This window comes from Ursus arctos, unplaced genomic scaffold (assembly GCF_023065955.2).
Source record: "Ursus arctos isolate Adak ecotype North America unplaced genomic scaffold, UrsArc2.0 scaffold_7, whole genome shotgun sequence".
Taxonomy (NCBI): domain Eukaryota; kingdom Metazoa; phylum Chordata; class Mammalia; order Carnivora; family Ursidae; genus Ursus; species Ursus arctos.
The window spans coordinates 48370589-48397255 of record NW_026623089.1 but is presented as its reverse complement, the minus strand read 5'-3'; the positions used below and the strand labels follow the sequence as shown (position 1 = coordinate 48397255).

Here is a 26667-nt window from a genome sequence, read left to right as displayed (position 1 = left end):
TTAAGGAAAGGTGCCAAAATTAATCTGCCAGCCATTCAGCAATCAGTCAAAGGCAAGGCGTTTCCCAAGGCAGCAATCTCTCCTTTGGCTGCCACATCAAACTCCAGCTGTTTTAGAAGAGCAAAGACGAGCAGGTGATGTGCTGCAGCTCCTTATTCATCAAATACTCACAGAATCTTCAGTGAGAACGGAAATTGAGCCATTCGGCTGGCTCGTCTGCACTTCTCGTCGGCTTATTTATGCTCTCTCCATTATCTAATTTTTCAACCAGTCTAGTCCAACCCCCCCCAAAAATGGTTGTACACCGGTTCGTGGGCAGCCGGCTCTACCATCAAAGGGCACCTTCCAACTGGAAACATGAGCCTTGGCTCCAAAGGAAGTAACACCTTCTGGATTCTAGATTCTGCATGTGTTACTAATGGTGGGTCGGTAATGACACCTTTTATTTTTTATGCTTTCTCTGATTAGAGTGAAACTGTGTTTCTCTAATGCTAACAGCCCAGTGAATGTGAAAAATCAGCCATCCTGGCTGGGGTATGCGACAACCATGGTGATTTCTGTTTCCAGCAAAGAGTCTGAATAACTCTGGTGATTCTAGTCAAATAATTTTGCTAATGTCTATCCCTACCTCTGAAGTCATGTAAATAATTCCAGAGATTATCATACGCCAATTCTTATTTAATTGAAAGCAAGTACACTGTTTTAATCTAAATATATTTATATTATGCACATCAAAAGTAATGAACTAAAAGGAAATTATAAAAACCAATGACCATTATGCTAATAGCTACACTAAGAAGAGGTAAGTCGTTGGGGGGCCTGAGGGGCGCAGTCAGCTGAGCATCCAACTCTTCATTTTGGCTCAGGTTGTGATCTCATGATTCTTGAAATCAAGCCCCATAATGTGTTCCGTGCTCAGTGGGGAGTCTGCCTGAGATTCTCTCTCTCCCTCTCCCTCTGCCCTCCCCCCCACCACTCTCACATGTGTGCATGCATGTGCTCTTTCTCTCTCTTAAATAAATAATTCTTAAAAAAAAAAAAAAGAAGAAGAGGTGAGTTGCAACAGACGCACTAACATTGCCCAGCACTGGTAGTAAGAGATTAGTGTATTAGCAGGTATTTATTGCATTACTATTTTTTAATCTATCCAACTTCAAAGTTAGTATTTTTCCTCTAAAGGATGCACAATTTTAAATCATAAAACTGCCTCTAAAAGAACTAACCGACCACATCTGAATGAACATTTGTACATATAAATCACATAATACTTTGTCACTGTCCTTTATGATGTGACAGTCTAAAACAGAGTGCAGTGACATAAATTGATTGATGTGCCTTAGATCCCATAAAAACATATTTATTCCTACAAGAAAAAGAAAAAGAAAACACCCACAGGAAGTGTCAAGCCCTTGACTACAATAATAAACATGGGATCAGCATTTATGGTCTCCAGGCTGATGAGTGTATGGGTGGTCATTAAAATGTGTGGGGTCATTTACCCCCATTCCTCAAGATCATGCTCTGTCACTGAGAAAAATCTGATTTAATGTTGCATCTAATCATTTCTTGCTGGAAAGCACAATGTTAAGGACAATTGAGTGTTAAGGAGGCTTTATCATTGGGCTCTCTGGATTCTCTCCTCATTTCCTCTATGTTCCAATCTTAACACACTTGCCCCGGTTTTTATCAATGGGCACATGGCTATCTCTTTCACCCTCCCTTTCTCAACATTCTTTAGTATAATGACAAATCCTAAAATCAACTCATGGAATTAAGATCTTCGCAGGTGCCAGAACAGAGAATGCCGTGCTGCATTCTGCTACAGCTTTCTGGGGGTGAAGCAAACTGGTGATAAAGTTGAAACCAAAGGAGAGAAGCAGAGGAGATGGGGCATGAATGGTGATTTGCACCCTTTCAGAATGTATTTCTTCTCTGTGCCAAATTGCACTTCAACGCTGTACTTCTTGGACGTGGAGTCAGGTCGGCTGCCCTTCTGAGAGCAGCATTGGATTTCAGGGACTCCATAACGATCTGGCATTCCACAATTATGGCCTATTTCAGATTGCATTCTCCAGAATGTGAGAACAGGACGAAAGGATTTCAGACTCGTCCAAAGGCTTAGGACAATGTCAATTAAAACAAATTAATTTGGATTTGATGGAATGCCAGATAACTGGTTGCTTCAGCAGTGAACGAATAAATAAACAACTCCAAAAATTAATTTTGGGCGGATGTGAGCCAAACCTCTTAGTCCCAGACTGGTGGGCTGCAGACCTAACAAAAGAGATTTCTTCCATCAGGCATTATGAGAAAAAAAATTAGCCCACATGAGGTATTCTGAGAGAGATTAACAGACCACACCACATGCAAAGGTGTAAGAATATATGACATTTTCCCCACTGTGTTACCCCCAGGCCAGATTATTCTGAAGACACCAAGAGTGCCAGAGGGACCGAAGCTAAAGGAAGGGTTTGTGTAAAGAGTAACATGAGAACTTTTTGAAAGCATTATTATTTAGAAATGATTTAAGAAAGTATTGCTTATGTGGCTGGAAATTGGTATTTTCTTTCACTATGTAAAAGGCTTCTCTAGTCTCTCCCTATTTTTCTCTCCAGTGTAGAAAAGGTATTTATGCTTAAGAGATGTCAGGCCCTGTTAAAGGTTGGCCTGTTCACTCTCTGTCCAAATAGGACTTTGGTTTTGCAATCTTGAATGGTTAAGAACATCCTCATTTACGCTTCAAATAATAAGGTTCTTAAAATATCACTAAAAGAATTCTAATCTGGGTAGAGCACGCAGGAAGTAAATGTTCTCAAGCAGACGCCTGCTGAGCAATCCTCAGGAGGCTGATTCAGCCCCCAGCATGCAGGATTATCCAGGACGGAGCTTCTCAATCCATCTGAGGTAGGGGACCGACCTGGGTTTTGTTTTTATTTCTAATATCCACTGTTTTGCAGACTCAAACTTCTACAAAATCCAGCAAAAATGAATTCTAAAAAAAGAAGAAGAAAAGACAAGGCATGCAAAGTACAAGTCCAAAATTTTTCTCATTAAATGCCACCAATAAAAAATTAATCTATCAAATTGCTCTGAAAGTTCCTAAGAACTTTCTCTTGGCCAATAGTTCACAGCACCCCTCCACAGACTGCACTAACAGATGTGCTGGCCTCGCTCTATCTTAAAAAGCTAACTTCCCACAATTTCCCCCAAGCTTCAGCAAAGTAGAAGTACTCTCAACTAAGATTTCCCAGGTCAGCTCATCAGAACTTACTAAGAGGTGTTATACCTCGAATTTACCGAGTGGAGAGAGGGTCCCCCATGAAAATGTAGGTTACTTTGAGGGCAGAAAATTCTACCTGAATCTTCAGTGCCTGGGACAGCGCAAGGCACACAAGCAATAGCTCGATCATCTTGGAATGGATGAAATACTTTTGAGAAGGATTGGATTCAATAAAGCAAAACTGGGCATTTTTTTAGTGCGATGGCTAGAATCTTAACATGTTAATAGGAGTTGTAAACCTCCGGGGGGGTAGGGGGAAGGGACACGGTATTTCGTCACACAATCCTTTATTTCAGGGAGCAGCTCACGGAGCTAGGCAATGCTAATCTAAAAGCTTTCCCTGTGATTTCCCGTCACTGTTTCCCTTGATCCTTCTGTCAGAAATATATATCTCTATAATATCTCTCTATTTTTCAGTTGTCAAATCGAATTCTTTCGATAAAGTTTACATCAGTTGCCCCCTCACTGGTGAGGCAGTTCCTTATTTCCCCAGCTCGACGTGCTCTTCTTCGTCTTATTGGGAAAACTACCTGAGCCCACCTCTGGGGGGATGGGAGGGCAAATTGAGGTGATGAATATAGAATGATGAGGACACTACCTGGCCCACTACCTGGCATATGTTAACTATCATTAGCTACCATCGTAGTATTGGAGTCCTCTGACATCTGATCACAGCTACAGCCAAGTGGAATTTGGAACATGAGCCCCTCCATTATGCACTCAACTTTGTATCTTCCAGAAAAAGCAACAAAGTACCCTCTATGCTGCCTGTATAAGAGGTGTTTAATTAATATCTGCTGAATTGAACTAAGCAAGAGAAAACTAGAGAAAGAGACACAGAGAAACTAGCCATTTTCCCGAGCATCTAATCACAAGTAAGCACTGATAACATCACAGCATTCAATGTTGCACCATGAAATGAACCAATTCATGCCTCCAAATGCTGAAAATGCCTGTATTCTTGGGTTCTAATAGGGAGCAGGTAGAATTGGGTCATTTTTCAACTTCCCAGAAAACTTCTTACGAGGACAGATATTTTTCTGGAAAATTTTGTCATCACAAAACATCTTGGGCTACTTAACAAGTGGCTCATGGTTTTCTAAATTCTAAATCCAATCACTTGGAGGCTTGAATTCGAAAGAAGGAATTCTCAAGAGCTGGTATACTGCCTCCAATCTGACTGCAGTCCTTCCTCCTATGAGCTGCGAATCCCACCGCCATTCCTGAGGAAGGCAGCCCCCTGTTCAGCCTTGTCTCTGACCACACTGTCTTCCCTGCGGGACTCAGCCTTCTGGCTTCCCCTTGCCTTCACTTTCTTGGTGTCCAGTGTAGAGTCAAACAACAATTCAACAGGACACAGACTGAGCCCAGCAAAGGCTACATCTGGCAACTCCATTACTCACAAACTCTAAAATTGAGGCAAAAACAACTGTGGGTTTGTTGGTTGGTTGGTTGGTTATTTATCTATCTATTTATTTATTTTGGGATGAATAGGAAGGGAGCTAGAAAAGAAAAGCATTCAATTCATCACAGGAACTATGAGCCTGCTTTTGAAGAGACAAACCACTAGAGTGTCACTTATGCCTTTGCAGGATCTTCAGTATTTTAGATAGTTCAGTGAGAATCCCACTGCATTTATTCCTGCTGTCACTCGGGATAATTTCTCACCAGTGGGCACTTCGAAGGTTTACTTAAGAAAAGTCTTCTGAGGCTCTGAGTCCAGTGTTCCCCAAACTCCGAGGTGCACATAAGTCATGCAAGGGTCTTAGTGAAATATGGTTTCCGACGTCTTAGTCCTGGGTGGGGGCTAAGATTCTGCACTTCCAACAGGCTCCCAGACCACAGTGATACTGCCCAAACATGAACCACACTTTGAGTAGAAAACAGCTATTCCCAAAGACAGCGAAGAACAGAAAACAAGTACTCTCCGTCATGCCTTTGAGAACCAGAGATTAAGGAGAATCCATCACAGTCCAAAGGATTTAAAGGAGGGATGAAGATGAGTGCTTTCCAGGAGTGTCACTAAATACTAGAGCCCGTTACAGAGATGCTTCAACATAATTAAGCACTGAGTACCCAAGTGTTTGGGTCGTTGTGGTAATTAGTCTGAACAATATTTCAGGGGTCCAGATTTATCTACTTAGTCTCTCTCCATTGATTCAGTGACCCCAATGACAGTTTAGTCTCCATTTCAATATGGGCTGTGTAAAGACAGAACAGTAAAATGGCTATATTTAATTCAATTAAAAAGAAAGTTTCAAAAAATGGCCCTGATTTGTATCCTTAATTTCTATTCAACGTCCCCATTTTAGGACACAGTGTTGAGCGTGAGGACGAACACATCTGCCTACTCCGTCCTGTTTTACTGACAGCAGATTCTGAATACTTATGTCCCCTATCTCTGTACAATACGGCCTAATAAAGTCGAGCCAAAGAGACTAGATTTCATTTCAGAGCAAAGGGTTCGGCCATAAACTTTTGCTTTCTGGCTGAACAGAGCCATTCCAGCCGCAAGCATAAATTCTGCTAGTTTTAGATATCACGGTGATTGGGAAGCCAAATGGGTTATTTGTGAGCCAGGTACCCAAGGCAGAGGCACCCGCTTTATTGTGTATTCATTGTTATCTGGAAAATCTCTTGCCAGCTACAGAGTATTTTCACAGGAAGTCAGAAATGACTTCGGAAATTCCCCTCTGTGGCTTCCTAGAGTGGATTTTAGGCCTCATCAAAAAGACATTTGGTTCAGAGATTGAAAGTGGGCAGCCTATAAATTGCTGAGGCATTTAGCTGGGTTAGCAGTTTCCTTTTAAGGGGAGGGGCAAGATCTTCAGTAGTGTAGGGGTGTAGAAAGTATCAAAGCACGTGCAGACTCTGGGTTCAAATCCTAGCCTCCCTGTGTGCCTGAGCTAAGCTGAACAACCTCTCCAAGCCTCAATCCCCTCACCTGCACAATGAGAGCAACAATAGCACCTACCTCCTAGGAGAAACCCAAACAGTGCCTGGCCGACGTAGTGCCTGGCAAATGTGTCAAGTGTTACTGTGGTTTAATCATACTGAAAGATGGCATTTGAGTGTGTACCTTGTAGAGTTCTACAAATGTCGGCTATCATTTTAAGTAATGAGTGATGATGATGGTGATGGTGATGCGGTGAAAGGGTGATGGTGATGATGGTGATGATGGTGATGAAGGTGAAGGTGATGGTGATGATGATGGTGACAGTGATAATGATCATGATGGTGGTGATGGTGACAGCGATAATGATGGTGATGATGGTGATAATGAAGACACCTCTCCTGCTCACACAATGAAACACAGGCCAATTACTTAGATGTTAGCTTCATGAGTCATGGCTTCCTATTGCTTAGCTGCTCCTAGAAAAGCCTGAAACATCACTGACTATCAAATGATCCTCTGGATAGAGGAGTAAAACTGAGCAGCTTGAGTGTGTCCCTAAAAGATAGCAGTGTTCTCTGGAGGTCCTCCCAACACCCCCCTCCCACCTTTCCTAGTGGCCAGCAAGTTCACTCTGAGTAGATATGATAAGACGGAAGTAGGTGTTTGGAGGAAATGATGGTCTCCTAAAATAGGAGAAGGGTCATGTGTCAGCATTATCTTTAAGCTAATGGAGGAAGACCCTGCCTGGCCTTCTGAAAGAAGCCCCAAGTCAGCCAGATCCTGATGGGTAGACTGGGTTAGCTCCTTCTTGTCCCTGGACTTGGCTTTTGCCTACATCCCTCAACTGGGGAATCCCTACACGCTACTCTTATTTCTCATCCTTCTCCCCAGCAAAGGGCATTGCTCCTTATTTCTGGTCTTGCCTCCTAGACTGATTTTGAACTGATACTTGACACATCCTTGGTCCACAGGATGGGCATACCAATTAATGGTGCTTGTTCAAAAAAAATTTTTTTAAATACTTGTTCAACTCATATTTGGAGGAAAGGCTGAGCAACTGGTGGGCAGATAAGAGAGAAGAATGTCTGCTGGTCAGAGTCCTCAGCCTCTACTGTCCTCATAATTCAATCCTGGCCTCAATTTTGCATACTTCCCTCATCAAAAAAAATGCCTTGCAGTTATTGGATCCAACCTTTCTTTCTTTCTTTCTTTCTTTCTTTCTTTCTTTCTTTCTTTCTTTCTTGATTTGTTTATGAGTTTATTTGAGAGAGAGAGAGAGAGAGCACAAGTGGGGGGGAGGGAGGCAGAGGGCAAGCAGACTCTGTGCTGAGCGTGGAGCCAGATGCAGGGCTCGATCCTATGACCCCGAGATCATGACCTGAGCTGAAACCAAGAGTTGGACGCCCAACTGACTGAGCCACCCAGACACCCCTGGATTCTCCCGTTTACAAGGCAAGTTAAAAATATCTGTTGTTATTTGGGGAAAGGGAGCCTATCCCTTCCCCTCCAAATAGTTTACCAAAGTATTCCTTCCAACTGCAAAGTTTATGCCTCCGAGAAGAGTTCTGGAAGGCATGTTTCCTCCTGGTTGTATTTCTAGGAAGATGTTAGCACTCATTATAGTTCATTATTCCCAAAAAACTGCTAGGCTGGCCTCATCTTGCAATTGGTATCACCTTGCGATGATCCTGTTTGGGCAGGGAGAGTTCTCTGTACCTCTAAGTTCACTGGTCTCATGAGCAAGGTCAAACTGACAGTACATTTCAAGCCCCCAGACACAAGCTGGGAGGCTGCTACTCTCTCTGAGCTCTCCCCAGGTTACCCACTGTAACACAGCTGTTCTCCTGTAGGTCACTCCACTGCAGGGCTCTGTGCTGCGCAAGGCTGCCCAGCTAGTTGGGCTTTCATTATGTATAAGAAAGAAGAGTCAGTGAATCTCCATCTAGCGCAGAGGCCTGAGAAAAGCCAGACAGATGCACCCAGCTTTCACCTGTAAAATCTTCTAGCACAGGGGTGTGGGGGTGGGGTTTTTGATGGGCAGGTTAAGAGGGTTGAAGGAAGCAGTGTTATTTAGACTGATGAACAATGCTGCTGGCCTAGAAAATGTATTCAGGCAGAAAAATCTGCTAACCCTGTATCTCCCTACAAAGAGTCCAGAGACCTCTCCCGCAACATCAGTCATTTACAAAGTTGTTGGCAACACAGAAATGTAAGCAAGATAGGAAAGGATACCTTTATGCCACCCTAGAGATTGGTCTATATTAGGCTCGTTCCTCTATCTTCTTCCATCAGTGACTAAATCCTAACCCAGTCCCAAGTCTCATTGCAAATAGAAACCCAAACAGTATGACCCACTCCTAAGAAAGAAGGAAGGGGTTAGGGGCTTTAACATTTAACACACTGGCAATCATTCCAATAATCCTCTACACTCTTCTACTTTTTACAGTAGGTGAATATGAAGCTCAGAAAGGTTGAGTTAGCAGTCCAAGGTCTTATAACAAATTATGACCTAAGTCGAAGTCTTACAATTCTCTCCCTACCCAGCCCTCTGCTCACTACACAGCTATGCACGTCCCTTCACATTTCACAAGTGAGAGAGAGCAGGCAGAGTGAGGGCTGCGTTGGCAAATTTGGTCCATGGGTGTATATGGATAGGGAGACACCATCCAACATCTTTGGCTAATCAAGTCTAACACTTAATCTGAATTCTGAAAGGGACAGCAGATATCGTTTCATTGGTTCTTCCCATACTAGTTTATTCAAGAAGAAAAAATACCCAACCACTGAAAGAAATGGTCTTCTCACTGCCAGACTTTAGCTAAAACAAGAAACCAACAAGAAGCTCCTTTTAAAATAATACTTTGTCACAGTCTAGAGAAAGGAGAAACTGGTTCATCCATTGTCCTAAAAAGCAATGCCATAAATATGAAGGCTAGCAATAAACAGAGACTTCTCTTGGTAGACTGTCAGCAAAGAGTCTTTGCAAACCAAGATCAGTGGGCACAGATACAGATGTTATTTCTCCATGGGCAGAGATACCCTATCTACAGACACAATATGGGGGAAAGGGAAGAAGTGCTATCTTTTATTCACATACATCAATTAATTCCATCTTCTTCCCACCCTACTTCCCATCCTCTTCGGTACATAAAGCACAGCACTGAGGCAGGGCACCCATATTTCCTAGAACTTCAAACCCTAATAAGTGGGCCCGAACCACTCTTGTTACCATGAAATACATGCGGCATTAATGATAAAAACTAAAAAAAATATACCCAGTTGAAAGGTTTTATTGCACACCATTTTTCAAGATGGCAGACTGACACCTAAATTGATCTCAGTGTCATCTTACTGTTGTCCCAAAGTTTCTCTAAATCAGCCAAATGAGTTTGAAGTTGAAATAGCCACCTCCTATTGTTCTGCCAGGAGAGGGACAGGATTTCTCTGTAATGTGGCTTGCCACATTGTGTTATTTACAGCCCCTGATGGAAAGGTGGATAATCTCAAACCCACTCCAATGAGAAGGATCACTGAATATGCTAAAAGGACCTGACGATGACAACACTGTCCTAGAGGCAATAATCTCCTGGGTCTGGCTGTAAAAGACAATGTAAAGCAATATCTGGGTTTTTGGTTCTGGATAAGATGGGGTAAGTTCACTCTACCCTGTACATTTCACTGAATGCATCTATCAAAGCTGACAGAATGCATGGAGCAGCCATTTGAACACTATGAGAAGTGAACAGTAGCAGGCAGAATTGACCAGAATTGGAGGTACCACCAAACTGGCAGTGAGTTTACTACATTTTTCCTTTTTATTCTTTAGCTTGACCTCAGAACCTATAAGTGAAGACCAGGATACGGGCCGAGAAAGCTCCAAGAGAAGCTCCTGTTCTGGCTCAAAGACCGGTAGGAGGAACTGCTAACACTCAGAAAGAATGGGAGAAATCATGTTCTCCCTTTTTTCTCGTTTTCTTTTCTACTATTTTCTTGTACCTGTACCCCTAAGGCATCCAGTGGCGGCAATAGCATGGCTGGCAATGGGAACTGGAAGGAGATTACGGGATGTAGGAGAACCTTCACTGGATGAAGGATCTGAGGTTCCAAGATAGTGGGGCAAAGCCCTGTTGCTTTTTGTATTTGTCGTCCCATTGGCTTGCCCCACGAAGGCGCACAGAAGCAGGAAATATATAGTAAGCAGGGTAACTAAAGCCCCAGTTTTCTGGTCAGAGGATAAAAAGGAAGGCCCCGTGGGAGCTGACAGTTCCTTGGTGATCACAGAGAAAGAAGACTTGGGAAAGTAGCCTCTTAGAATTGTTTATGAACTCCTGGGCTTACCCTGAGCTGGGCATAGATGGAGCTGGCCCTACACAGCATATATAGACTTTGAGAACAAACTATAGTATAGACTACCACCCAGTCTGAGGCCGATGTGGGACAGATCCAAATAGCGCTGCCAATACTTTGAAACCTCAGCTGACACTGGAATCACTACCCACAGAAGCCTGGTCAGAATACACAGCCTAAAATCAAAGAGGGAGATTACATGTCAAAATAAAATTATCACATTTTTTGAAAGATTAAAACAAAACCCAAAGTTTCAAAATAAAATAATCGAAATGTCTAGGATACAACAAAAATTATTTGGCTTATGAATAACCAGGAGAATCTCACGGATGGATGGAAGGAAGGAAGGAAGGAAGGAGAAAGAGAGAAAAGGAAAGAAAAGAAAGAAAAAAGATGAAAGAAAGAAAGAAAGAAAGAAAGAAAGAAAGAAAGAAAGAAAGAAAGAAAAGGGAAAGAAAAGAAAGCTAGCTAGCTTGAATGGGTCTATTAACATCAGATCTGAAGTCTACTAGACTTCAGAAAAAGTGAATTACCGAGAATATTAGGGACAATATATAATGATAAAAAGGGCCGATTGACAAAAAAAAAAAAAAAAAAAAGCAAGAATGTAAATGTACCTGCATTTAACAAGTTTCAAAATACACAAAGCAAGACCTGATAGAACTAAAATAGACAAATCCCTATTATAGGTGGAGACTTCAGCACTCTTCTGTAATGTGACATAAAATCTGCAAGGGTATAGAAGGACTGAGCAACACCATCCACCAAGTGGCACTAATTAATGCTTGATGTTCATAGAACACTCTACACAAAATAGCAGAATATACATTCTTTATAACCTCACATGGAACATTCACCAAGATAGATCATATAAAACATACCTTAACAAATTTAAAGGAATTGAAATCATACAAAGTAGGTCCTTTAACCATGATGGAATCAGACCACAAATCAATAATATCAAAATAAGAGGAATATATCCAAATACTTGAAAATTAAGCAATGTACATTTAAATAATCCATAGGTTAAAGAAGAAGTCTCAAGTAAAATTGAAAAATATTTCTAACTGAAAGAAAATACCTATATCAAAATTTGTGGAATGTAGTTAAAGCAGTGCTTAGAAGGAACTATATAGCATTAAATGTTTTTTTATATTTTAAAAAAAGAGTCTCAAATCAATAACCTAAGCTTCATCTTAAGAAGCTAGAAAACTAAGATAAGCCCAAAGCAAGCAGACAAACAGAAAAATAATAAAACCAAAAGCAGATTCTTTGAAAAGACCAGCAAAATTTATATGTAGTAAGACTGACAAATAGAAAAAAAGACACAAATTACAAAATCAGGAACGAGAGAGAAGATATTACTACAGACCCTGTAGATGTTAAACGGAAAACTATGAACAACTCTTTGCACATAAATTGAGTAAATCAGATAAATTAGATTCATTCCTCTAAACCTCAAATTGCCACAACTCACCCAATATTAAATAAATAACCTGAATAGAGCTATAACTATTAAAGAAATTGAATTAGTCTTTAAAAACCTTTGGAAAAAGAAATTCAGGCCCAGATGTTTTCACTAGTGAATTCAACTAAACATTTAAAGAAAAAATTGCACCAATTTCTAAATCCTTCCAGAAAATAAAAAAAGGGAAAAGCTTCTCAACTTGTTTTATGAAGTCAACCATTACCCTGATATTAAGACAAGACAGAGACAGTATTAGAAAATGTATGGAACAGTATCTACTCACAACACATACACAAAACATCTTCATAAAAATATTAGCAAATACATCACACCATGACCAAGTGGGGTTTATCTTGGAATGCACAGTGGCTGGTTCAATATTCTCAAATCAGTTAATGTAATTCGCCATATTAACAGTCTGAAGAAAAAAATAACATGATTACGTCAATTGATGCAGACAAAGCATTCAGCAAAATTCAATATTCATGATAAAAAAAAACTCTCATCAAATTATGAATGGAAAAGAACTCCCACGATCTCAGAATAAGGGCATCTGCAAAACACCTATAGCTAGCATTATACATAATGGCAAAACAGTGGATATTTTCCCCCTAGGACTGGGGAAAAATCAAAGCTGTCCACTCTCACTCATCCTACTCAACATCCTGCAAGAAGTGTTAGTGCAATATGATTGTAGGATACAGTTCATAATAGCAAAATAATGTGTACTTTACATACCACCACTGAACAATTGCAAACTGAATTTTTTTAGATGCCATTTACAGTAGCTCCAAAAAATTATAATTATGTATAAATCTAATAAAAATGTACAGAATCTGTTTGCTGAAAACTACAAATCATTGATGAGAGAAGTTAAAGACTACCTAATAATGGAAAGACAATGTTCATGGATTGGAATCCATGTTCATGGATGCCAATGTTCCCCCAAATTGGTCTCTATGTTTAAGAGAATTCCTATCAAAATACCAATGGGATTTTTTGTAGATATAGACAACAAGTTGATCCTAAAATTTATATGAAAAGGTGAAAACACTAGAATAGCCAAAGTGATTTTGAAAAGAATACACTTGGAGGAATCACATTAGCTAAGGCCAGTTTTAAGCCAGAGGATTATTCCCAGATGTGAAACCTAACAGAATTTGTCTGATTGGATTTTGAAGGTAATTGGGGCTGGTAGAGCCTTTCTTCCTTCCATATTCTTCCCTTCGTAATGACAACGCCTATAAGTGTTATCCTACGTTTGTTCTATCATTATATTTTGGAGGCAGAATGCTTGTCTTCTTGCTTTGCAGATCTGCAGATGAAAAGGAATTTTTCCCCAGAATGGATCATACCCAGAGTCTAATCCATATTAATTTTAATGATAAAATTTGGGACTTTTGAGTTGATGATATTTAGATGGGGTTCTGAACTTGACTCAATGATGAAGGATTGAAACTTTTAAAAATATGGGGTGGGAGCTCCTGGGTGGCTCAGTCAGTTGAGCATCCGACTCTTGATTTCACTTGGGTCATGATCTCAGGGTCCTGGGATTAAGCCCCACTTTGTGGGGACTCTGCTTGTCTCCCTTTCCCTCTGCCCCTCCCCCCACTCATGCTCGCTCTCTCACTCTCTCTCTCTAATAAGTAAATAATTTTTTTAAAAATATTTAAAAATTTTAAAAAAACAAATAAAAATGTGGATGAATGTATTTCGCACGTGGAATAGATACAGATTTTTAAGGCCAAAGAGCAGACTATGGTAGACTGAATAATGGCCCCCAAAGATATACCTGGAACTTGTGAATGTTACCTTGCATGGTAAAAAGGACTTTGCAGATGAGATTAAGTTTAAGGATCTTGGGATGGGAGGTTATTCTATTTTATCTAAGATGACCCTAATTGTAATGTCAAGTGTTCTTATAAAAAGGAGGCAGGTGGGAATTTGATGAAAGGAAAGGAAGTAGGAAATGGGACATTGGAAGCAAATGCTAGAGGGATGTGAGGAAGGAGTCACAAGCCAAGAAATGCAGGCAGCCTCTGTAAACTAGAAAATGCAAGGAAACACACGCTCCTCTAGAGCCTCCAGAAGGAACCAGCCCTGCCAACACCCTGAGTTTAGCCCAGTCAAACTGATTTCAGATTTTTGACCTCTAGAAAAGGAAGAGAAAAACGTTTACGTTGTTTTAAGCAACTAACTTTTTTGGTAATTTGCTATAGCGAACATGGAAAATTAATACACACGGTTTCATTGCTCTTAGACACCTAGGAGTGGAATTGTTGGGTCATGTGGAAACTCCAAATTTAACATTTAGAGAAAACCCCTAAAATCTTCAAAATTAAAAAGTTTCATCCAGGAAAGACAGTGTTAAGAAAATGCAAACTCAAGACACAGACTGGGGGAAAATATTTACAAATCTATCAAGATATCCAGAATATATAACAAACTCTTAAATTCAACAGTAAAAAACAAACAACCCAATTTAAAAAATGGGCCAAACACTGATATAACACCCAATGCTAGCAAGGATGTGGAGCAAGAGAAACTCTCATTCATTGCTGGTGGGAACACAAAATGGTACAGCCACTTCGGAAGACAGTTTGGTGGCTTCTTACAAAATTAAACGTATTTTTGCCATACAATCCACAAATTGCTCTCCTTGGTATTTACCCAAAAGAGTTGAACATTTATGTCCCTATAAAAACCTGCACATGGATGTTTATAGCAGCTTTATTCATAATTGCCAAAACTTGGAAGCAACCAAGATGTCCTTAGGTGAATGGATGAATAAATTATGGTACATCCAAACAATGGAATATTATTCAGCACTAACAAGAAATGAGCTATTAAGCCATGAAAAGCCATATAAGAATGTCAAAAGCATATTACTAAGTGAAAGAGGCCAATCAGAAAAGGTTATATACTATATGATTCCAACTATGTAACACTCTGGAAAAGGCAAAACTATGGAGACACACAAAACATCCATGTTAGCCAGGGATCAGTGAGGAGGAAGGTTCATCAGTTGTAACAAATGTACAATTTCTGGTGGGAGATGTCAGTAATGGGGGATGCATGTGTGGGGCAGGGGATATATAGGAAATCTCTGTACTTCTACTTAATTTTCCTAGAAACATAAAACTGCTTAAAAAAATAAAGCCTGTTTTTAAACATGGGCCAAAGACTTGACCAAAAAGGACAGACAGATGACAAATTAGCAGATGAAGAGATGTTCAACATCATTAGTCATTAGGGAAATACATATTAAAACCACAACGAGATACCCCACACACCCACTAGAATGGCTAAAATAAAAATACTGATAATACCAAGTGCAGACAAGGATGCAGAGAAACAGGAACTCTCACACAGGGCTGGTAGGAATGACAAAGGGTACAACCATTCTGGAAAACCCTTTGGCAATTTCTTTTAAAGGTAAACATGCTTACCCTCTAATCCAACAATCCCACTTCTAGGGATTTCCTCTAGAGAAACTGAAACTTCATGCCCACCCAAACTTCTACACAAATGCTTAGGTCAACTCTATTCATCATCTCTCCAAACTGGAAGCAACCTAAATGCCATTAAAGGAATGAATGGATAAACAGGGGCACCTGGGCGGCTCAGTCAGTAAAGCGTCCAACTCTAGATCTCAGCTCAGGTCTTGATCTCAGGGTCATGAGTTCAAGCCCCATGTTGGGCTCCATGCATGGACCCCACTTAAAAATGTAAAAAATAAAAAGATAAAGGAATGAATGGATAAGCAAACTGTGGCTCATCTAGAAAATGCCATGCTATTCAGAAAAAGAAGAATCAAATGTTGATACAATAACCTGGATGAATCAAGGGAATTATATTGAATGGAAAACACCAGTCTCAAATGGTTACATCCTGTATGATTCTATTCACAACACATTCAAAATGACATAACGATAGTGACAGAGAACAGATCGATGATTGTCAGGAGTTAGGGGTATGGGGAGGGAATTTGGGGAATATTGAAACTGTTCTGTAACCTGATTCTGGTAGTGGTGGCATGACTCAAGATATGTGTTCAAATGTATAGAGCTGTGTACACACACATACACACACACTGTAATTTACTGTAAGTTAATCTAAAGGATAAAATTAAAGAACAAGATAGCTGGACAATTAAAATTACTTCTAAATCTTAGCGGGACCACGTACTTTAATAACCATTTTCCTGTAATGGAAATTGGCCAGAAGAAAGGCTGGATAAATGCAGGTGGATTTACGTACCAATCTCGAGGACATCCATTCAGAGCCCCACCCCTGTGCCCAAATGGTTTGACTTATTTAAATACTTTTACTTTGATCAGAAGGAGCCTTTGAAGGTTAAGATTAACTATACTTTTTCCCCCTTAGAAATTTTGCTTTCTTCCTCTTGTCAGCACTTTTAACCCTTCCGGACCTCATGCCCTCTTTACTGATAACCACCTCTGTGCTGGAAATCACCACACTGCACGCTGACCCACTAGCTCCTCCCTCAACAAACCAGTCATCCTCTCCCTCCCCCGCTCCGCCACAGCACTTGGGCAACAAAATCTCTCACATAACAAGGCATTAAGGTCTAGGGAGGACAGTACTGCCTTGGTCTGAAAAAGACCAAAGCACCACGGAGGGAATGGGGCAGACCTAGGTATTTCCTACCTTTGAAAAAATCTTCATTTTTATATCATGTAGATTGGCATGGTTGGGGAAACTGAGAGTGCTACTTTTACAAATACTGCAAAGTGATTTCTGTTCTTAGAAGGTATTGATTTGAATACAAAACCAAGCAATGTCTCTATCAAGACATTTCTCTCAGGGAAGCAATGTGTAATAGCAGAGAAAGCACCGAGCTGAGAACCCAATGATCTAGTGGAGTTCTGGCCCTTGTTCTACCATTTTCCATCCAGCTGCACAACTAGAAGTCAGTCCTCCTCCTGTTTCCCCTTTCCCTACTTCTTCCTCCTCTATACACGAGGGAGGGTCCGCAATACCAGCTCCTTCGCATCAGGCACATTTGCCAAATGATATCCACTGAAATGCTTGCGTATCTGGTCAAGCAAAAAATAATTTAAGTAAAAATGTATATCTTATAAACTATACAGTGCTATGCAAACTTAGGATACTACTATAATCTTAAAGTTCTTGACGAAATACCCACTGTATCAAATCAATGGTGGTTCTAAGCTTTGCATTCCCTAGATATGTTGAGCAACTGCCTCAAAATGCTAGGTTCCTCCTCCGTGCTCTGGGCATTGATTTATACTTGGAATCACTTGAGGGCAATGATTACAAAAAGATTTAACAAAGGAATCTGAGATTTATTCCTCATGGTTTAATAGCATTTTGAGACTTTTGCTTGAAAAATCACCAACAGTGGGCGGCACCTGTAATTAGAACACTGAAAGTGGGGGAGGCCAGGAGGACGCAGCCTGTGAAGGCCCATGTGTAGTCAGAAATGCGTGCAATTAATTAAAGGCTGATAATCTCCAAAAGAGAGAGTTTTGATGTTTGCAACTTGGTCTGGAGGGCCTTATTTCACATTATTGACAATATCCTGCCAGCTGATAAGGGCCGGGGTGAGTGGCAGCTCCTCCCGGTGTTCATGGTAAGTCCTGGCCACTGCAGCTTCTATGGCTCTGAGTGTTCTTTATGTAATTTTTCGGTGCTGCCTTCCCCTTTTGTTCAGTCTGTGCCAAGAGCCAAATAAAAGAATCCATATGTGATTACGGCTATAAAACCAAAAGGAAAATATTAGACAAAAATTTAACATTTTGGGGTTTCTAAGTTTGTTTTACCTTTAATGCTAGGCAGACAGTTTACACAAATCATTTTGCTGCAAAGTAAAGAGTAATGAGTTAAATGTGTTCCCTGTCACCATCAATCATGTACGTTTGCCCTTGATTGACCAAACATATAAGACACATGAAATGACTTTCTAATCATGTTAGGGGGAGGAAGGGAGGGAAAAGGGGAGAAAATGGGGAGGGGGAGCTTAAGCCTCTTTTATTTTATTCAGAAATTCCATTGACATTTTCTGGCAATCTTCTAACATGCTGTATGGGCTTCTCTTTGCTAATAATGTTTGCCTTGAGAATTTGTAAAGGTCTAAGAACTCTTTAATTCAATGTTCTAGAAATTACCAGGGCCAGAGGGGAACGGAATCCCTGTTAATAGTTCATGGATTAATTCTCTCTTCATTTGAAATCATTTTCAGGCAAGTTGCTCTTTCAGGTGGGCGTTCGTCATCTGGAGCAGGATGAATGGCGTTGGGGGAGGCAGGGAGGGCCGCTGATCTGATGAGAGTCACGGAGGTAAAAAGAAGATGCACAATGATGTTGACCCAAATGGGATACTGAGACTTAGCAAATTCATTTCAATGCATGGGTGTTTATTTTGATTTGTGAATTTAAGTAACACACTGACTGGATTTTCTGGCAGTCGAAACGGTTTATAACCAAATGTAACCAGCCACCATGCATCCTTGCCAAGATCTGTATTTCAAGTTTCCACGTGGAGCCCAAGCTCTTTAATTTGGCAAAAGAACTACCTACAGTAGCAATGGAAGAAGTTTTCAGCATCAAAATCACCCCAGATTGTAACTATGGTCCTGGCCCCACCCAGCTGTCTGTGTGGTAAAGGCTGACCAGGCGAGGCTGGGGCCAACTTATTCATTTATTTATCCAACAGACATTTATATTGAGGACCTACTGTGGATTGAGTGCTGCTCCAGGCACTGGGCATTCAGCAAGGAGCCCCAGGCTTCACAGTGCTGACACTGTCTCAGGGAAAGGAGGCGATAAACAAGGCCACGAAGCCATGTTGAGAAAACAAAGCCGGGAACATGGCTAAGGACATAGACACAGGAGTTGTGGAGCAGAGAGTGATGTAAATCTTGAAAATGTTATTCTGATGTGTTTACCTGTGGAAACTTCCTTCACCCCATGAAGTCAAGGAGAACCTTTAAATCCTTGCTGGAGAATGTGGTGAAGTGGGACATCTCCTCCCAGCAGGGACCCTGGGAAGCCCCAGAGAAATGTACGAGCTTAGCTGCTTCTTCTTGATTCTCCTGCATTTGCCAGGAAAACTGCTGAACGGCAAAGCATCCCTTTATTAGAGATATGCCACATTAGACTGGAGAACTCAACACTGTGAAGATGTCAGTTCTCCCCAAGAGAGCCCAGAAACAGCCCCACACATACACTGATATTTAAGTAAACGGGTTCCTGAGGTACTGATAACGTATGGCTTCTTCATCTGGGTCCCGGTTAAAAGGGAGTTCTGAGCTTGCGAATATTTAATAAGCCGCCCATTTAGTACATGCACACTTTAATGTTTGTATATCATACTTCAAATAAAAATTTGTTTTTAAGCCCTTTCAAAAACGCAATTCTAATGTTGAAGAGAAGGGCTTCACTGAGAAATGAACACTAAGCAAAGACACAGAGGATCTGATAGAGGGAAATGATAAAGCTACTACGGGAAAAGTGTTTCAGCCAAAGGAATAGCACGTGTGGAACCCCGAAGACTAGCCAAAGGGGGTGTGGCTAACAGCAAGGAATAGAAGAGCACTTACGAGATGAGGCCAGTGAGGATTGCTTAGGACCTATAGACCTTTGTAAAGACTTTATTCTGGTGAGATAGGATGCCATGGAGACGTTTATGCAGAGGGGTGACAGGATCTGGTTCATGCTTGCAAAGGATTGTTCTGGATGCTTTACTGAGGAGAGACTGGAGTGGGAAAGGGATAAAAGCAGAGCAGGCAGGCCAGTTAGGGGACTGGTGTAATGCTCGAGGAGACAGACGATGGTGGTTTGGATCTGACAGGAAGAGAGGAAGTGGTAAGGAAGCACTCAGATCCTAGCCATATTTGGAAAGTCAAACCGAGAGGATTTCCTGCTGGATTGAACGTGGTGGTGCGTGAGAAAAAGAAAGAAGCTAGGGATGGTCCAAATATTTTAGTTTGAGCAATGGGAAGAATGGCATCACCAGTAGTGCAATGGGAGGAGACCAGGTTTCCAGACAAAGAACAGGAATTCAATTCTTGATACGTCGGGCCTCAGATGAGATGAGACACTCAAATAGAGATGTTGAGTGGCCGTTAGATAGATGCTACTGGCTTCGGAGAGAGGTTCTGGATGGAGATATAAACTTGGGAATCTATCTATCTAGGACTTATAAGAATAAATAAGATTATGGCAAGTGAGTGTATTTGTATTGGGAGCTGCTCTCCACTGGTGAGCATATCTGCAGAAGTCCACTCTCATGACACCATTTGTGATCGGAATGACATCACCCATGGGTATGCAATAGGCTACAGCTGCCTCTCACTATCTAACTTACACTCTGTGGATTTACTTTGCCAGAGAAACCCTCTACTCTGACACCATCAGCATCCCCTCCCAGAAGTAGAAAGCCACCTTGACCTCAGCCTTCTCAGTTGCAGCCCTGGCCCCCTTTCAGAAATCCCGTCACCCACCTCCCTCCCACTCCACACAGGGTTGAGCCCTTTTCTAGTGTGTCTCCCTCCCCTGGATGAACACCTCAGGTCTGCAGAGTTTATACCCATCAGCCAATAAGAACTGTCTATTTTCTCCCAGAAGCCCCTACTGAAGCCACTTAGCTTTACCCCCCAAATACAGCAGCAAGTAATGTCACTTCCTTCTGGAAAGCCTGGGTCATTTCCCTACCCTGACTCATCCCAGCCTAGGTTCACATATCTTGATGCAGTGATTTCTGCCCTTACAGAGCTGGCCAGAGAGAAAGGCCAACAAGACTCAGAGAATGCATCTTGCAAAAGTGTGCCCATACATCCCAGTCATAACAGAAGCTTCCTGAAGCTTATGAGTGCCTCCTAGCCATGAGGACGACAGTGTGCTCAGCACCCTGTCTGGCATACAGTAGGTGCCCAGGGAATCTCTATCAAAGCAACCATGTCTCTAAACTACAGAAAGCTAAGATGCTGGCACTAGCTAAGCTTCCCCCTTACCATTTACCGTAGTTCCTCTTATTTTAAAATATATTTAAAAGATTTTATTTATTTATTTGACAGAGAGAGAGACAGCGAGAGAGGGAACACAAGCAGAGGGAGTGGGAGAGGGAGAAGCAGGCTCCCCGCGGAGCATGGAGCCCGATGCGGGACTTGATCCCAGGACCCTGGGATCATGACCTGCACCAAAGGCAGACGCTTAACGACTGATCCACCCAGGCGCCCTTAAAATATTTTATTTATTAATTTATTTGAGAAAGAGAGAGAGAGAAAACAAGCACAAGCAGGGGGAACAGCAGGCAGAGGCAGAGGGAGAAGCAGACTCCCCAGCTGAGCAGGGAGCCTGACCCAGGGCTCAGTCCCAGGACCCTGGGATCATGACCTGAGCCGAAGGCAGACACTTAACTGACTGCGCCACCCAGGCATCCCCTGCCATATTTCCTCCTGGTGTACTCAAAGACCTGGAACCAGTTTGCTTGTCCAGGCGTTCTGTCCTCATGCAGGTTGCTGAACTTCTCATAACCCACAGCGTCTGCCACTGGAAAGTGGGTATAATAGTGGTGCCCGTGATGGGTACAGTCACTGTGAGAACTAAATGACTGATGTCTATAAAGCACTTAGCACAGGACTTGGCACAGATTTAGAACCCAGGGTAGCTCAGCTGTTATTAGAGTCTTGATTTATATTCCCAGCTCCTAAACCATATTGTTTTTATACATGCATATAAAAAACACACAGAGGCACATAAACATAACCCAAAATAAAGATATTAAAATGATTCCCTTGCCTACGAGTAGTGCTATGACGAGGTATTGCTGAAAGTTCATCGTAATGCGGTAATATCAATAACGAACAAATAGTTTTCATGTCCAGCAACGTCCACCAAGATACACTCTGAATAACACAGACATGATTTTCCTATGGCTTCTTCACTCAGAAATAGAAAAGGTGACAGAGAAGACCTTGTTGTGATCAATATCAAGTAACATTTCCCCCAGAATAATTATGGAGTCCATGCCATGTTCCAGGATGTGTGCGTGTGTGTGTTAAAATAGTCAGCAATCCTGAGAATAATTTAAATCTGCTAAATTTTGAAGACTCAGTACAGACTGAGAAGAAATGTTAAGAGTTAATCACTCTCTAAATTATACACAACACCCACACACACAATTTATCATGTCCAAGGACAGCTAATCCTAGTAAGAATAATAGCACAATTCATAAGGTGGCAGGTCAAGCCCCAACTTGAAACCACATATGCTGAAGAGAAACTTAAGTATTACACGCTAAAACCAAGAAGAAGAAAAAAAAAAAAATCAGTGGATCTTAAAATACATCCAAGGGAGGAAGCCAAGTGGAGGATAAGTGTGGCCACTTATTCAGGGACTCAGGGGGGAGACAACGGCAGATAGGCTAAATAAATCAGTTCATTGTCTTGGTCTTCACAGAAGATCTCAGGAAGATTCTCACTTGAACCTGACAGGTGGGTGGAGATCAGATAGCGGTAAAGACACAGGATATTCCAGACCTGGCTGATCGTGTAGACACAGACACGTCACAGGAAACAGGACGATCACCTTCCCTCCTTAGAGGAACTCGGGGCAAAAACTGGGTGCTGCTGGAGAAAATGTTTAGCCTGCCCTTAGCAATGCACCTCTTTCATGGAGTTACTGGCTATCGGGTTAGCATGGATTTGTTAAACAAACCCCTGCACACCAGAAACTGCAGAGGGCATGCCTTGAAGGTTAAACGGAGCAAATTAAATAGGAAGAGCCAGGAAAAAGTCTTTAACAGTAGTTAGCACACTTGAATTCATTAGCTTCAAAGATGTGGGCTAAAAATCTGGATGCTCCCAAAGTTTAGATCAATTCAGAGATGACATAGTCAACATGGGAGGTAGGCTTTAAGGGGGCGATGAGGCCCTAGGGTAAGGGACTTTGAAAGTGATATTGCTCAGGGGATACACAAGTGCTCCCCGTATTTTCCTGGTACCACTGGGCTGGGGCCTTTGGAACCCCGCATACAAGGAGCCCCTGTCTCTTGCTGAGCTTTGTTATCCTCACTTGCAGCCTTGGTTTTTGGTCTCATGGATACTAAAGGGCCGGTGGGCAGCCACTGTGCTTCTGCCTACGATATATATACAGAGGGCAATGTATTCTGTGAACCAAGACACAGACATTGTACCTGCCCCGGGCAAGGGAGAGGCTGAGCGCACACTCCACCTCCGGCTTCCTGAAACGCTAAGTGTTCTCAAGGGATGAAATCTGCCAAAGCCTCATCCCACCTCCCTCCATCCTCAAGGCCCACCTGTCCCTGTGGAAGTGCTAATGAATTCTCTGCCAGAGGACATGGGGGACACTGGGGAAGGAAGCAATTTCTGTCTACAATCATCCATTTCTAGATTCCCTTTTACGTCTGCCCCCCACCCAATAAAAATAAGTGTAGGTTTTGTGACCTCTGGAATGGGAGATAATATATAAAACATGCCAAGGAGAGCATCCTCAGGGCGTTTATTCTGACCTGAAAGAGACAAGGATCGGGGATCTGGAGGGTCAGTGCACCAGGATGACGCCACAGAATGGGGAACACATGCTTCAGGCTGTCCTTACTTTAAATGAAAACAATAGATGCAGGGAAACCTTGCTATTTCCAGGTCATGTGCCTTCGCAAATTCCAACACAAAGACCACCTGAATGTCAAGAGGCCATGTTCAGAGAGCTACCTCTGAACACGGAGGAGCTGGCCCCGGGCAGAAATAACACAGTAACACAACCCTAGGAGGGAAATGTGTTTTCAGTTACACCAGGGCCCAGCCAGGCCTCTGCCACAGGCTCTGCCTAAATAGGAACTTGGCAGTGGGATTCGTTGGGCTGAAGGGGACGTCCTTGGCTCCAGAGGTGAGGCCCTTCAGGGTCCTGAGGAAAGTTGGACAGAAGTTCTTTCTCCCTGCTGGTAATAACACTGAGGAATCAGCGTCACATCCATTTTATTAATTTTCTTGACAGGCAGCTCCAGTTTCCATGCAGGCACCACAAAATCAAAACATACGCATGTCAAGTGCCCCATGTGCGGTAGGGCCCTGCCAAGACCGTGTTACATCAACACAGGGAAGCTGAGCCCAGGTCTCAGACCTCATGCCTGGGCCTGTGGGTAACTCCCTGCTGGAGGAAACCACCAGAGCTTGGTTGAACGAGCCAGAAGAGCTCTCTTGGTGACAGTCTTTTATCCTGGGGTCTGGGTTCCTTGTGTTGAACACAAGAGCCGTGGGAGACACAAGGCTACATCTGGCTTTGGGGCACGCCTCTCAGTCCAGCCACACAGACCACCCCCCCTGCCAACTCCATTTTGCCTGCATTCAGTTTCATCCAGGCAGGGGAACAGCAGCCTGGATTAAAGAAGCCATTAAACACACACACACACACACACACACACACACACACACACACACACACCATGTCCTTATTTGTGAGCTGGGTCTGAGCCTGGAGTTCTGTGGAGTTGAGGTCTTTGGGTACACAGTGAGCTGAAGGAATTTTTCGATCAAGGCATCCTTTGCTAAAGTGATGGACTCCAAAACAATTTGTCCTTTTACTTAAAGGATTATTATCTATGAGTTGCCTAAGTAACGTAAATTAGGTGGGTACAGAGGGTAAGGACCTAGAGAAAAGCCCCGCTCTAATCACAAGGCTGGGGATGCCCAGAGTGTGCATGCGCATGGAGTCGGTCCATCGCCTGTAGCCCCACTCTTCCCACCCATCCTTCCCACTGCCTCCAGGGCCATCGCCCCGACTCCCCCAAACAACGGGCCACCAGTGCCACACACAGCAGTAATGGCAGCCAAGGGCTGGAGGTCTCACTCCTTGGATGCCAGAGCTTCTGGTACCCCTTGTGGGACCTCCTGGTAACTCATGAATTTCCCACCTCCATCACTACTCATGCAGGAAGGGGAATGGAAGCCCAGATACTGAGCTAAGGGCCACCAGTGCCAAGCCAGAAAGGCCCAAAGTGGGCAGGTTTTACCGTCCTGGTCTGCCTCCTTGACGGTCTAGGCTAGGAACAATCCAAGGATGAGGACTGGTGTTATCATTACCCAATGCGCTCCAAAAGCTCTCTTAACCCAATGTCCCGGAAACGGGCCTGGCCTGGCAAATGTCCCGGCCTGGCCTGTGAGGACAGAGTGGGGTCTTTCGTTGCCTGGGTTGGTGCAGCAGGCAGGGGCCACGCCGGAGACGCTGGGGTGGCTGTGCAGTCAGCTCTGTGGGGTGAGCCGGCTGACGAGGAGACGAGCAGAGCCAGGCTGCCTGTCTCACGGCGTCCGGGGCGCCGCTGCTGAGGGATCGGTCCCTCGTTTCACTCTCCATTCAAATAACCATGGCATGTCAGCCCTGCTGGCCTCCTTGATTGTGCAGAAATAAATAAATGAATTATGTTGTTGGGGTTTGGGCTTCAGCACAAACACATGGTCTGCATTTATCCGCACAGTGAGAGGTCCACCAGCCACTTGATGTAAAAAAGCAAAATGATAATTCTTTTCTTTAGGCGCTCTGGTGCCATATGGAATGTATATAAATCATATTTTTGTTTTAACAGCGGAGGCTTTGTTGATAGATAAACATGTGGTTTATCTAAAAAAAAGAGAGGATTGTGCTTTGAACAATCATTTAATGGCCGTGGATGTGCCAAATAAAAATAAAAACATAATTTTGAAAGAAGTTGGCCTCGTGCCCAAATCTGTAACAAGGAATTTCTCCTTAACCAAAGTGGTTAAAGCTCGTCGATCTGTTTTGAGTTTAAGCTGTGCTCTCTACTCAACCCCACGACAAACTGAATCCGGGGCTAATGGGCTCTAATAGGACAAGACGTTACCTTTATGAATGACCTCATGGAGAAGAGGTTGGCGAGCATGGTGGAGAGGCCTTGAGCCAGGCAGCTCTGGGCTATGAACCCCAGCTTCAGCTCTGCGAGGCAGATTGCATCATCCCCCTCTTTCCAATTCCAGCTCGGGATGTTTAGCAGATGGGCCTGTGGAAGCAGAAGCAAGGTATGAGACCGTAGGTTGCTAAATGTTCAATTGTTGCAGATCTCCTCTGGGAAATGCCGCACTGCCCGACTGCTCGGAGGCATTCAGACTCATCCTTTCTTTCCCTCGCCTGAGCCTGCTGTTTGCTGTTTCATTCGACTCTCCTATTCAGCAGACTTCAGTCTTCAATGGTCTGTCCAGAACATCGCTCCTGTGCCTCCCAAACCCAGGTCTTCCCCTTGGGTTTGCCATGTGGCTAAGCAGAGTCCAGAGGGAATTTCCTCTTGTCACAGACACATCGGCCCACGCTACTAGGATGTCTGGCTAGGGTGTGCATAAACTGGCTCCTCAAACAGACGCAGACTGGCAGACGCCTGTGTGTTTTAGAATCCTTTTCTATCTGTATCTCCAAAACTCCAGGTCAGTGGCCCCCAAGCCTGAGTGGGCCTCAGAAGCCCCTGGTGGGTTGATACACATATCGCCGGCCCCTTCTTCAGAGTTTCTGATCTAGTAGGGTGCGGGGTGAAGCTGGAGAATTTGCATTTCTAGTAAGTTCGAGGGGCTGCTGAGCTGCTGATCTGGGGACCACACTTTGAGAAGCACTGACCTAAATCATCAGGCAATTCACAGTGTGGACATATTACAATCCCTTGCAGAT

The 26667-nt window shown here is 42.9% G+C and overlaps 1 protein-coding gene across 9 annotated transcripts in view; it reads right to left on the bottom strand.

Annotated features, from left to right (window-relative positions):
• Nucleotides 1–26667, bottom strand: part of KCNMA1 (potassium calcium-activated channel subfamily M alpha 1) — a 717414-nt gene that overhangs the window by 167015 nt on the left and 523732 nt on the right. For all 9 annotated transcript variants that reach the window (XM_057308339.1, XM_048218924.2, XM_057308341.1 and 6 more), the window contains exon 14: nucleotides 25856–26011. In XM_057308339.1, coding sequence (XP_057164322.1) covers nucleotides 25856–26011 — 156 coding nt within the window. The remainder of the gene's footprint in view (nucleotides 1–25855; nucleotides 26012–26667) is intronic.